Genomic DNA, 12,467 nt, shown 5'->3' with positions numbered 1-12,467 from the left:
ATTTCAGTACAGTCTTTCTTGATGTTCCTCAGAACTTCAAGAGAGATAAAGGAGGGGAGCATACCTAAGTCCCATGTTACATTGCCGCCAGACCGCATCTTCTAATTAATGTTATTGTGGAAACTCCTGCGATGTAAACTTTCAACACTGCACATTCTCGACGGTGGCGAAAAGACTCATAGCCAGGATTCTCCACACAGGTGGAAGATGCCCTGTGGCACCTAGGGATATATGCGCAACTTGTGCTCCACCAGAAGCTACCCAATCAATTTGTCTGCTCTGTTATTCTGCGAACCTTGCAGGTGTTTTGCAATAAGGGTAATTCCCCAGCTCTCTATTTACCTCCAGAGATGCAGAACCTCCTGACACAGGACCCAGGACCCCACTCTGGCGTGCTTGTTGCAGAAGCATTCAGCAGTGGTACTGACCCTGAGAACCTGCACCACCCTTCTTTACATGGATGGCATTAAAGCCCTCAAAGCCACATGAATGGCCCACAACACTGGCAGATTGAATTGGAGTTGCTCCTCCACTAGAGACCAGAGACCCTTGATCTTGATCTCCACCTCCCACAGATGACCTACTCAACCCAGTAGAGAAGTGTCCGCACCAGCTCTGGGTGGCGAAGGAAGAAGGGCTTGCCGCTTGACCAAATGTGTTCAAGCAGCATTGCTGAATATTTAGAGCTGTATCCATTGAGACCTAGATGGCATCAGTAAGGCTGCCTTGATGCTGGGCCTATTTGAACTCGAAATTCCATTGCAGAGCCTGCCTGTGTCACCTAGTATAGCTGACAAGAAGGGTGCAGGAGGCTTAAAGGCAGAGAAGCCCAAAGATGTTCCTACCAGGATCGAGCCTGAAACTTCTAGATCATAACCAGAATGTCCTGGACTTGTGGTGGCAAAGGGAAATTCCTTAACTCCACTGTGTCTAGGATTGCTCCAGTAAATGAAGGGCTTCGCAAAGGATCAGTCAGGACTTCAGCTTGTTGATGGTTAACTGCAAAGAGGTCAAAATGTGTGTTGTTAACTGGAGACCTTTAAGGGGTGCGACTGACATGGGACATCCTCGCACCTCCTATTTGGAGTCAGAGTGGTAGAATGAGGTCAAGTCCAGTTCCACTTTCTCATGCTTGGTCTTACTGGAGGAGTTTGAGTGCGAAGATGAGCAGTCACAGGATTTGAATCAGAAGTGCAACTTTTGCGAAAACAACTACTTCTTTTGTTCGGTGACATACAGCTTTGACTCACATTCTCAGGTTGCCTTTGGGTGCATGAGTGTGCACTTTACATACGTTCTTAAGCCCAGACAACAAAGACACACCTTGTGCATGTCCATGACTGACATCTGCTTCCTGCAGTTGCAGCAGGTCTTGAAACCTGTAATTTTGGGTTGGACTTAGTTCATAGCTCACTTGTGTAATCGTTTGAGAAGTCTACTAAAAAAATTACTCAGTTAGGACAGTAGCACCAGATCCGTGTCAGCGGACGCAAAAGAAAGGAACTGATGTCAGCATGCAAGGATAGCGCTTTTATGCGGCTCTGTCTTGACATTTCTGGGCAGTGAGCAGTCAGAGTGGGGCCTCATGCTGCCACCTATCAGTGTGCGGGAGCACTGCTCTGTAGAAAGGTTCCAGATCCAAACTGGTGCCTGGGGATATTCGAAGGTGAGTAATCTGATTAGAAGTACCCATTAGCAATGACCATTAAATATGTGAGAAGTGTGTAGAGGAACAACATTTAAATGCAGCATCAGAGATGCCTAACAAGGGATAATCACAACTCTATTAGTTACAACAAGTATATAAATAAATAAGATCAACAACATTTAAATGGAAAAAAGGGTATGGAGAGAAACGCTACTGAATACATCAAAGAAGATGTGGCAGGATAAGCCATAATAATGGGGACATTACAGCAATATGCCACAAAACTGGGGATTTCACAGAAAACCTAGGAGTATGGAAGGCAGAATGCTGGTGGGTCCTGGGGCATTTATTAGTTACAGGTTACATGTTTCATTGTAAAACACTATGATGCAGAATGTAAATGCTGAAATATTCATACAGTATTTGTCTTTCAATAACTACTACAGTGGTAAGGCACTAGATGCTATGTGTTGCTCTGTTTTATATTACTGTTTCAACAATATTCTCTGCAAAAGATGAGATGGACTATTCTTCATTTTAAACAGTCTGAATCCAGTAAAGTTTTAGACTACATGTTAACTAGAAATGCACTTTTACATTGAAGATGTTGCTAAAACAAAAAGATTACAAAATAGTAATAACCGCACACAAGTTTGCAGTATGCTGAGGGGGTCAGTCTATAACTGCATAAAAGTTCCTATATATAGTGGAAAAACTGGACCAAAAGATCTCACTCAGCTTGTGAATATGTACAAACCAGCATTTAAAGGAAATCAACCTCCTAAAAATGGTATGAGGCAACAAAACAGCAGAAAATCAATATCTAAACCAGCAAAGAGTACAGAGAGGGCTGGTCCCAATGTATGTCAAATCATCTTCAGTGGAGAAGGCAAAATGCACATTAATACATACACTTGCTGTATCTTGACAAATCAAGACTGACAAAAGAAAATTAAATTGGTCTATTTATCTTTTCAATGCAACAATACTAACTGTGGTGGTTACAACCCGATTATCATATAGAACAAAACAGATAAGTACCAGTAATCTCTGACACAAAAATGACAAATCATGAATTGATCTGGTGAACAGTATAGTATGTAACATGGGGCTGATCTGGATTCATGAATTAGCTAGGCTTCTAACAGTGAAAGGCATTGCCTACGTTTCTTTAACCAGCAAAAGCATGATCTTATTTCAGTTAGCTTGAAGAAATTTACAACCAGAAGATGCATTCAGGACACTTTAAAAGAGCAAGAACTAAAACATAATACTTATGTAGTTTGGGAGCCCAACTGGTACCAAACACGGCAAACTTTTTTCAATAGGAAACACGTGCTATGAATCCACAAATTAGTGCTCTTTACCACTACTGGGTGTGGTCAGATATTCGAACAAACACGTAAGTGTAAAGCAAAACTAAAATACAGAAGTGAAAATTAAAGATGCCCACATTTGTTGCAATACAAATTACCAGAAGTTTAAAAAAACAGTACCTGGTGGTCACGCTGCTATTCTTTTTCCTGTTTCGTCTAGCAGAGGTTCTATTTTTATTCCAATTGAGATTTAGCACATTGCCATCTCTTTTCTCTGGGGATCTTTTTTTCCTAAAGGCATCTTCATGCTGAAAGATTGAAAACATAATCTAACATATCACACATCTACAATCAGAACTGTCACTAACCCAGACCAATATGATTTGTAATTGCAATTTATTTTTAAAAATGCTCATTTGAAAAACCAAAAGATATATTTTTTCAAGGCAGTTTTTTTTAAACAGCATCTTTTTGGTGCTTAAAGTCCTCAACAGTGAAATTAATGCAATGCAAGTGCATAAAGAAATCATGAATTCAAAAGAAATAAGAAAAATGATACTTACCCTGTAAGCATCTGTTCATGGCATGTTCATGTAGTGCTGTAGATTCACATGCTGTGCATACTCCTGCCATCTGGTGTTGGGCTTGGACGTGTACAACTTGTTTTTGTTCGAGGTGTGGCGACTCCACCTATTGAAGGTAATGCACATAGGCATCGACTCCATAGTTAGATAGTTTTTCCGCAAAATGGGCAAGGATGTAGATGAAGCAGAGAGGTACAGTAAAGATGACCATGTGAAGTAAAGTATTAAGCTAAGATCTGCAACAGGCTGCAGGAGGCTGGTGTGGGCGCATATGAATCTATAGCACTACATGCCACAAACAGATGGCATGTGCAGCTGTAGATACACATGCTATGCATAGACTGAAAAGCAGTCCTCCCAAAAGGGTGGCTTAGCTTGAGAATGTTGCAAAACCTGGAACACAGTGTGTAGAACAGCCTGCTCAACACTAGCTTGTTGTCTAGCCAGGACATCCACACAGTAGTGCTTAGTAAAAGGGTGAGGAGTGAACCAAGTAGCAGCTTTGTAGATGTCAGCTGATGGTATGTTCCAAGAGGAAAGCCATAAAAGCTCCTTTCTTATGAGTGGAATGTGGTCTGGGAAGGAAGTATGTAGACCTTTGCTTTAGCGTAATAAGTTTGAATGTACTTAACAAGCCAACGTGCAACCCCTGCCTTGAATATGGAACACCCTGTGGGGCTCAGAGTAATACACGATTAGCTGTACTGTCTTACGAAATGGTTTTGTTAAGTCAACGTAGTATAGTAATGCCCTTTTGACATCTTGGGTATGTAAAGCACGTTCCACAGCAGATTCAGGGTGTGGAAAGAAGACTAGCAACTCAATTGTCTGATTAAAGTGAAAGCTGGAAACCACCTTGGGGAGGAATTTAGGGTTGGTGCTGGGAACCACCCTATTGTTATGAACCTGGAAGAAATGCTCTTCCAAGGTAAGAACGTGCATCTCACTGACTCGTCTGAGGAAAGTGACGACTTCCAGGAAAGCTACTTTCCACGAAAGAAACTGCAGCGGGCAAGAGTGAAGTGGCTAAAAAGGAGGACTCATGATCCGAGTAAGAAAGATGTAAAGATGCCAGAGCAGGAGGCGTACGGGGCAGGATAACCTGCTTAAGTCCTTCCATGAAGACTTTAATGACTCATGGTCGGAGGAGCGAAGTGTGTTGACTATTCTGCAGATAAGCAGCACAGCACCCAGATGTAATCAAATGGAAGTGTAGACAAAGCTTGACTGGTGGAGGTGGAGAAGGTAACAGACAATGTCTTGTACTGACGGTATAAGTGGATTGATATGTTTGGGAAGACAATAGTGCACAAAACGTTTCCATTTGGCTTCATAACAGGCCCTGGTAGTACACCAGCGTGCTTCGCAAAGAATACGCATAAACTCCTCTGAGAGGTTGAGATAAGACTTCAGGAGTCAAATTTGCAATGTTGAGCTGCTGAGGGTTGGGGTACAGAAAGGTGCTGTGGTTTTGTGTGAGATCTGTCATGTTTGGAAGCTTCTCGTGGGAAATTAGAGAGAGTTCTAGCAGATTGGAGGACCATGGTTGGAACGCTAGGGTTGAAGCTACTAAGATGAGAGCAATGGATGTCTGTCTCAGTCTGCGGACTACACGTGGTAGGAGCAGGATAGGCAGAAAAGCATAAGCAAATATCCCTGACCAGTTCATCCATAGTGCACTGCCCTTAGACTGCGGGTGTGGTAACCGGACGGCGAAGTATGGGCATTTTACATTTTCAGCAGTTGCGGACAGAACTATTTGAGGAAAACCCCACCACCAGAAGTAAGGGAGCAATGTCCTGGGGTAGAGTTTGCACTCGTGGATTTGCTGATGTGTCTTGCTGAGCATGTCTGCCAAAGTCATTTTCCAGAACTGTAATGTACTGGATGACCAGCTGCATCTTGTGATGTATCCCCCACTGCAGATGCTCTGGGCTAAAGCAGTCAACTGGGGTGACGGCATGCCCCTTTGTTTTTGTAGGTAAAACATGGCAATGGTGTTTTCCGTCTGGACTAACATGATTTTCCTGTAAATGAGTGGCAGGAGTGGTTGGAGAGCTAGCTGGATAGCCAACCACTCCAGGTAGTGGATGTGAAGACCCTATTGTGCGGGTGCCCACAAACCCTGCATTGTATGATCTTCTGGGTGCGCTCCCCATCCGGGGTGCGAGAAGTCTGTAGTAATGGTCTCCTGCGGAACCTGGGATGAGGACATCCCTGACACAGGTTGTTTACATTCCACCACTGCAGAGAGCAATGTGTATGGCCCCAAATCGACACTAGATTATTCCCATAGACCTTCCGCTTGAGACCACTATGTTGCTAGGCGCTGCTAAATGGGATGCACGTGTAATCTTGCATGAGGAACTAAAGTAATGCAGTATGCCATCATGCCTAGCAAGTGCATCACAGCCCAGTTACTGGAGGGTCTGGCTGGAAAATAGACCACAGGCTCTGAAACGCGTTTACACTGGGGTACTCTTTTCCCACCCTTGAGTCTAGAGTAGCCCAGAGGAAGGGATGTAGTTGGAGGGGCTGAAGGTGGGATTTGACTACATTTATGGTGAACCTAGCCTGTGAAGGTGGTTTATGGTTGTCAGCATGTGCGCTAGACATTGCTGCTGCGTGGCACTCTTGATCATCTAGTTATTGACGTAAGGGAACACGTGGATGCCGCCCCATCTGAAGAGAGCGGTTACCATGGCTAAACATTTGATAAATACCCTAGGGGCTGTTGTGACCCCGAAGGATAGCACTTTGAACTGATAATGCAGTCTACTTACCACAAACAACAGGAATCTATGATGGGCTGGGTGGAAGGGAATATGGAAGTAGGCTTTTTTCAATTCGAGGGTGGTTATGAAGTCGCCTTTCTGCAAAAGAGGGATTATGTCCTGAAGTGTGATCATGTGAAAATGTTCAGACAGGATGTACTTTTTGGGGGCCAGATGTCAAGTAGGGGTCTGAGGGAGCCATCCGTTTTGGGGATTAGGAAGTACAGGAAGCATACTCCTTTTCAATGATGTTACACAGCATCTATGGCCCCCTTTGCAAGTAGTGCATGCATATCCTTTTGGAGTAGACTCTGTGGACAATTTGTGTGCGCGCTGGGGAATGTTCGGTGGGGTTTGGGTGAGTTCTAAACAGTACCCCTCCTGTTTGTTGTCTGGAACCCACCTTTCAGAGGTAAAGGCCTCCCAGTAGGGCAGGGACCCCTCCAACCTGCCCCCAACAGGTGTTGCACGGTCTGGGGGTAGGAGGAAAGCGTCCCAGTTTTTGGGCGGTGGCTTTTTGGGAGCTGCCACCTTGCCTCTACCGCTGCCATTGTTCCTCTCATACTCTCCCCTGTAGGTGGAGGAATTCTTTAGCGTTGCAGCTGCCGTGGCTGCGCTGTGGTACAGTGGGTGGCATAAGGAGCCACGGCAGTAGGTGTCTGTAGCGCGCTTATGGCTTTAGCTGTGTCAGTATTCTTCTTGATTTTTTTGAGCATCTCATTGATCTATGGGCCAAACAGATGCTTGCTGCCAAAGGGCACATTAAAGAGGCTAAAACTGGAGACATGTAGCCATGCATGATGGTGGAGGAGACTAGAGTTAATGCCGAGCGCAACGATGTCTGTGATGTTCACGGCGCAGCAAATGTTAATGTTAGAGATGATGTTCCCCTCCATCACCAAGTCATGCGTCTATTTAAGATACTGTTCTGAGAGATGTTGGATAAGACCCTTCATCTGATTACAGTGGGCTCGATCATACCGGGAAAGCAAGCCATTAGATTTAGCGATGATCCACTGAGTAGCTGATTGCCCTCCAAAGCGTTTGCCAGACACATTTATTTTCTCGCTCTCCCTCCCAGTCTAGAAAAGGCGCATACACTGTACTATGGGAGTTTGCTCTCTTTTCTTGGCCATGTGAGACACTGGTGAATCGAGGGGTAATTGCCCTCTGATGTGGGGGTCTCAGGGGAACCCTTAAACTTGCCAACCCAGGGAAAGAGGACACTGACCTTCATGGGCTCCTTGATGAGTCTAATAACAGGGGAGTGTGGGGGGGATCCCACACTACATCCAACAGGCGCACCTATGTAGGTGTTGACCTCACATGAAAATGCGTGGTTGATTCAAGGTTCTTCAAACCAAACCTGTAGTTTTATTCAAGAGTCATATATTTCAAGTCATATAAACTGCTGAATGTCATACTGAATGGGTCATCACATTAGTATCCAACGAAATCATGAACAGTTCCCAGTTCCCAATGCATTTCGGGACAGAGTCCCTTCATCAGGGGATAGTGATCTGTGGGGGAACCAAACACTGTGTCAAGGGGGAAGAGAAAAAGGTCTCTACAACATAATCACAACATATGCATTCAAGGATAAGAATACAAGATTCAAGAAAAACTAGGAAGAAATAACGTGATTACAAGGGAAAACCCAAATGTGCTCATAACGGTAAAGAGTATTAGAAAATGATCGAAGATCAATAAATAAAATAGCAGGTCAAAACAAAGCGCCACATGTTTAAAACACACCGAGTTGTGAGGAAAAGAAGTAAGTTGATCCAATGTGATGAAGTGCACTGGAAAATATAACGAGGATAAAATAACGTAACAAGGATAAAATAACGTAAACAGCAAGTCAAGAACCACCAGCACCATAGCGTGCATATAGACGATAAAACAAAAGTGAAACGTACAACAGGAAAAGAAGACAGGTGATCTCCCTACCAGGATAGTACAGAAACCGCGCTCTCCGGCGGTGTCTCAGCTAAGAAACTAACGGGAAGCGGAACCCGGATATAAACAAAAAGAACAAGAAGAGTAAACATAAACAGCGGACTGGAACCAGACCGCCTTCGGCAGCTCAATGAAGAAATGACATGGTATAAACAGTTAGGAATATTAAAGAAACGATCATGTATCAACGGCGCCCAGAAACATCATACTTACCTATCTTGGATTACTTATTTTCGAAATTCGCTAAAAAGCGGTGTGCCACAACATCACCTTTTTTTGTATCTCCTTGATGAGTCCCCAACAGGTTGTTGCATGCCATTCAACTTGGATAAGTGCTGGAGGGACTTCTGAGTGGAGGAGAGAGTTTACAGAAGGAAATATTCCTCCTTATGCTGAACGTGGAGCTCAATCTGGTGAAAAACAGATGCCCTGTGCTAGTATCTCATAGTAGGAGGTTGTGTCACCAGGTGGAGAGGGGTTTGGCCAAGTACAGATGGCTGCTGGGGATCAAACTGATAGCCATCCCAAACGTCAGGAGCCAGGGGATCCTATGGTGGACCATAAGGGTCACAGGGAGACCCTAGGCTGTCCCCACCGCCTATGACTGAATGACTGAATTATTTGTTAAGCGCACTATTGCTGAGGTGTCTTGGCACTGAGGTGTATGCAGATAGTGCACAGTGGCAGATCTAGGTCTTTGCAAAAAGCCAGGTTTTCAACGTTTTCCTGATTAGAGTCCTGTTGAGTTGTTGTCTCATATGTGTAGAGAGGGAGTTCCATAGCTTAGCCACTTGGAATGAAAAGCCTTTTCCTATCCATCGGACTCTTCTTGCCTTGGGGAGACATACCAACCCCAAATTTGCGGACCTAAGAGAGCGTGCTGGTACGTGAAGACGGGGCTAAGATCTGCCGCTCCTCCTCCATACAGAGCTTTGTGCACCAAGCAGAGGGCCTTAAAATCCACTCATCATCGAACTGGAAGCCAATGTAACTGCCTGATACCGCTGTACGTCGGATGATGTTCAGGTAAGTCCAGCAATATTCTAGCGGACGCATTCGGTACTGACTGAAGTTTTGAGAACTGTCTTGCACCCGCTCCCAGATACAATGCATTGCAGTAATCGGCTCTTGACATAACCAAGACTACTACTACCGTTTTCCTCAGCGGAAAAGGAATGAAAGGAAGTATTTTTCGTAGGACCTTCATCGTGTCGAAGCAAGCCGAGGTGACTGGATTGACAAAGACTCAACGCTTGCCCCACAAATCAATCAGGAAACCTGGTTCCTGGCCTTGGACACAGGGACCGGGACAGTGCCAGCTTCAGGGGGCCACCATAGTTGGCTCCATACTGAGGGTTTCTTACCAAACTCAACAACTTCAGTTTTTTCCGTGCGGAGCTTCAGAAAATTATGTGAAGATCCCTGAGGTGAACATGGGTGAGAGTCAAAATGGAGATAAGATAGATAGAGGAGGAAAAGGTGGCGGAGCAGGAAGAGGAGGAGGAGAAGAAGAAAGAGGAGGAGGAGGCCTTGAATGGCCCGGCAGTAACAGAGAGGTGCCTCTGTCCTGACGGCGAGGCTTTTGGGTCATCGGTTCCGAAGGAGGGTTAAGGGCCTTCTTGAAAGTCAGTCTCTTCTCGTGAGTAATGGAGTCCTTGGGTGGTAAGACAAGCTTAGCCAGAATCCGGGCTGTGCCCAGCTGAAAGTGAATCTCGCCTGTCCAGCATCAAGACATTCCTGAAGCTGTTGCAGGAGAGCTGATCGAGCTTTTCTGATGATACCCATGATGGAGGTGTAGAATGTCTGCACCCAGAATGCCCTGAAGTGGATTTCAGCTCTGAGGTTTATCTCCAAGTGCGGTCGAGTGGGCATCTTCGGATCCAATGCTGAAGTGGTGGTCGACTTAAGAGTGGTGAGACTTCGAAGTGGACTCCGGCAAAAAGGGTAACGAGGGCATCGGGTCCGGCTTGGTAGTTCGGTGCCGACCATGGTCATGAGGCAGCAGCAACCCACAGCCATCAGGCGAGGCACAGGAGCTCGAGATTGGCGCCTCTGAAGGATGGGAGACAGTGATACTCATTGCGGTCCTCGGCAGTGGCATTGAACAAGCAAGGGCCTTTCAGTTTGCAAGTCGGCATCCTCTGATGAGCCCCATCTACAATTTTGGCAGTAGATGCGCATGGCTGCTGAAGAGCTTCCCCCTTGCTTTCATGGAAGATGTCTGGGGAGTCTTCCTCCCAATAGCGCAGTGCCATTGAAGCTGAGGCAATGCACTGCATCCTTCGGCCCAAAGTGTCTTTTTGTTGCAGAAAGCAAGACCTGCCGCACAGGATCTCTCAGTGATTCAGGGACAGGCACAAGTTACAGAGTTCATTCAAGTCCATCCTGGGGTACTTGGTGTGGCAAGTTGGGTAGAACCGAAAAGGAATCCTTTCCGTCACATGGACATTCTCGGCTGTCGAAGTGATGGGAGTAGATGGGGCAGAGCCCAGATGTGGAGAGTTGGTCAACGGCAAGACAGTGTCAAAGCAACACCCGATGGTGGAGACCGACGAACTGCGGATAGGTTGTACTACTGAGGGATGGTGCCAAAGGCATTGAACCGGAGCTGGCGTATACACCTGTGAAATATGATAGGTGGAGTCACCACACCTTATGACTCGAAAAGACTTCTTCGAACAAAAACAAGTTGCACATGTCTGAGCACATTGCTAAATGGCATGAGTATGCACAGCACTACACATGCCATGAACCTTAATTTACCATAAACACAGTTAACTGTGGGGCGCTGATGTCTAACATGCACAGGGATGTACAACTATGTAGATCTAATATGTCAGCTACTTCAGGCTCTATGAACGCTGAAAAGAAGCCCTCCCACAGCAATTTCCCATCTTTCTCTGATGCTCACCTCATTTATTTATTTATTTATCTTATACAGCCCACTATCACCTTGCAGGCATCCTGGCGCTGATGGCTCAAAAGGACGGATGAGTGTCAGACGGGACAGGACAGAACAGACAGAATGCATTTACTTAGAAAACAGCCAAGTTTAAACATTTTTTCTAAAGAGAAGGAGCTCCCTGGTATGCCTAATCTCACATGGGAGCAAGTTCCACAGCTTGGCCGCGGCCACCTCAAAGGAACTGCCCCCTGATCTAGTCTTCCTAAATTTAGGCACTCTCACCAGCCTAGCTGCCGAAGAACGAAGCAGCCTGGTTGGGGTGTACCAAGCGAATTTGGATTGCAGGGGTAGAGGGCCTGTTCCATGGAGGGCCTTAAAAACGAGGCATAAGGCCTTGAATTGTACCCTCTGTCTCAACGGGAGCCAATGCAGTTTAGCCAGGGCTACCGGCGCATGTGCTCTCCTTGGAAGCCCCAGAACCAACCTGGCGGCCGCTGATTGCATTCTTTGGAGCCTATCCAGCAAGAAGCCAGGGGACTCCAGCAGTAGAGCATTACAATAATCCAACCTACTAAGGATCGTACACCTTGCCACTTGGGCGCGTGCCTGAAATGGCAGTAGTGGCAGGATCTTCCGCAAAGACCGCAGAATAGCAAAACAGCAGGCGGTCGTTTTTTTTACATGAGTCTCCATACTGAGCTCCTGATCAAGCATAACCCCTAAGTTGCGGACTGATTCCACTGGCCGCACTTTACTCGCGGTCTCAGGAGGCCAAAAATTCTCTGGAAACGGACGGGAGATCTTATTCCCAGCCTAAAAAGCACCTCCGTCTTCCCATGCATTAAACTGAAGAGAATTGTTCTTTAGCCAACGTGACGTATCCCGCAGACAGTTGTGGAATACCTCCACAGGTGTCGATTCTTCTCCCTCAAAGGAAAGGATCATCTGCGTATCGTCAGCGTAATTAATAATCTTGATTTTATAGGCTTTAATAAGCGAGATCAGAGGTCTTAAATACAGGTTGAAAAGGATGGGGCTAATTGCTGATCCCTGTGGCACCCCGTGTGGAACGTGAGAAAATGCCGATTGGAAGGGGGGCAGGGACACTGCCTGCTGTCTATCCTGCAAAAATGACTGAAGCCACATCAGAGCGCTACCTCTCACCCCAGCATCACTTAAACGGCCCAGCAAGATCTCATGGTTAACCGTATCAAAGGCGGCAGACATGTCTAACAGAATCAGAACTGCTGCCTGTCCCCTGTCTGCACGCCTTTGAAGCTC

The 12,467-nt window shown here is 45.9% G+C and overlaps 1 protein-coding gene across 1 annotated transcript in view; it reads right to left on the bottom strand.

Moving 5' to 3' along the window:
• TMEM131L (transmembrane 131 like) overlaps window positions 1-12,467 on the bottom strand; it is a 673,742-nt gene that overhangs the window by 101,757 nt on the left and 559,518 nt on the right. The window contains exon 27 of the mRNA XM_078676947.1: window positions 3,145-3,272. Coding sequence (XP_078533073.1) covers window positions 3,145-3,272 — 128 coding nt within the window. The remainder of the gene's footprint in view (window positions 1-3,144; window positions 3,273-12,467) is intronic.

The sequence above is a fragment of the Lissotriton helveticus genome, chromosome 2_1, assembly GCF_964261635.1.
Source record: "Lissotriton helveticus chromosome 2_1, aLisHel1.1, whole genome shotgun sequence".
NCBI lineage: Eukaryota > Metazoa > Chordata > Amphibia > Caudata > Salamandridae > Lissotriton > Lissotriton helveticus.
This window is presented reverse-complemented; position numbering and strand designations above follow the sequence as displayed.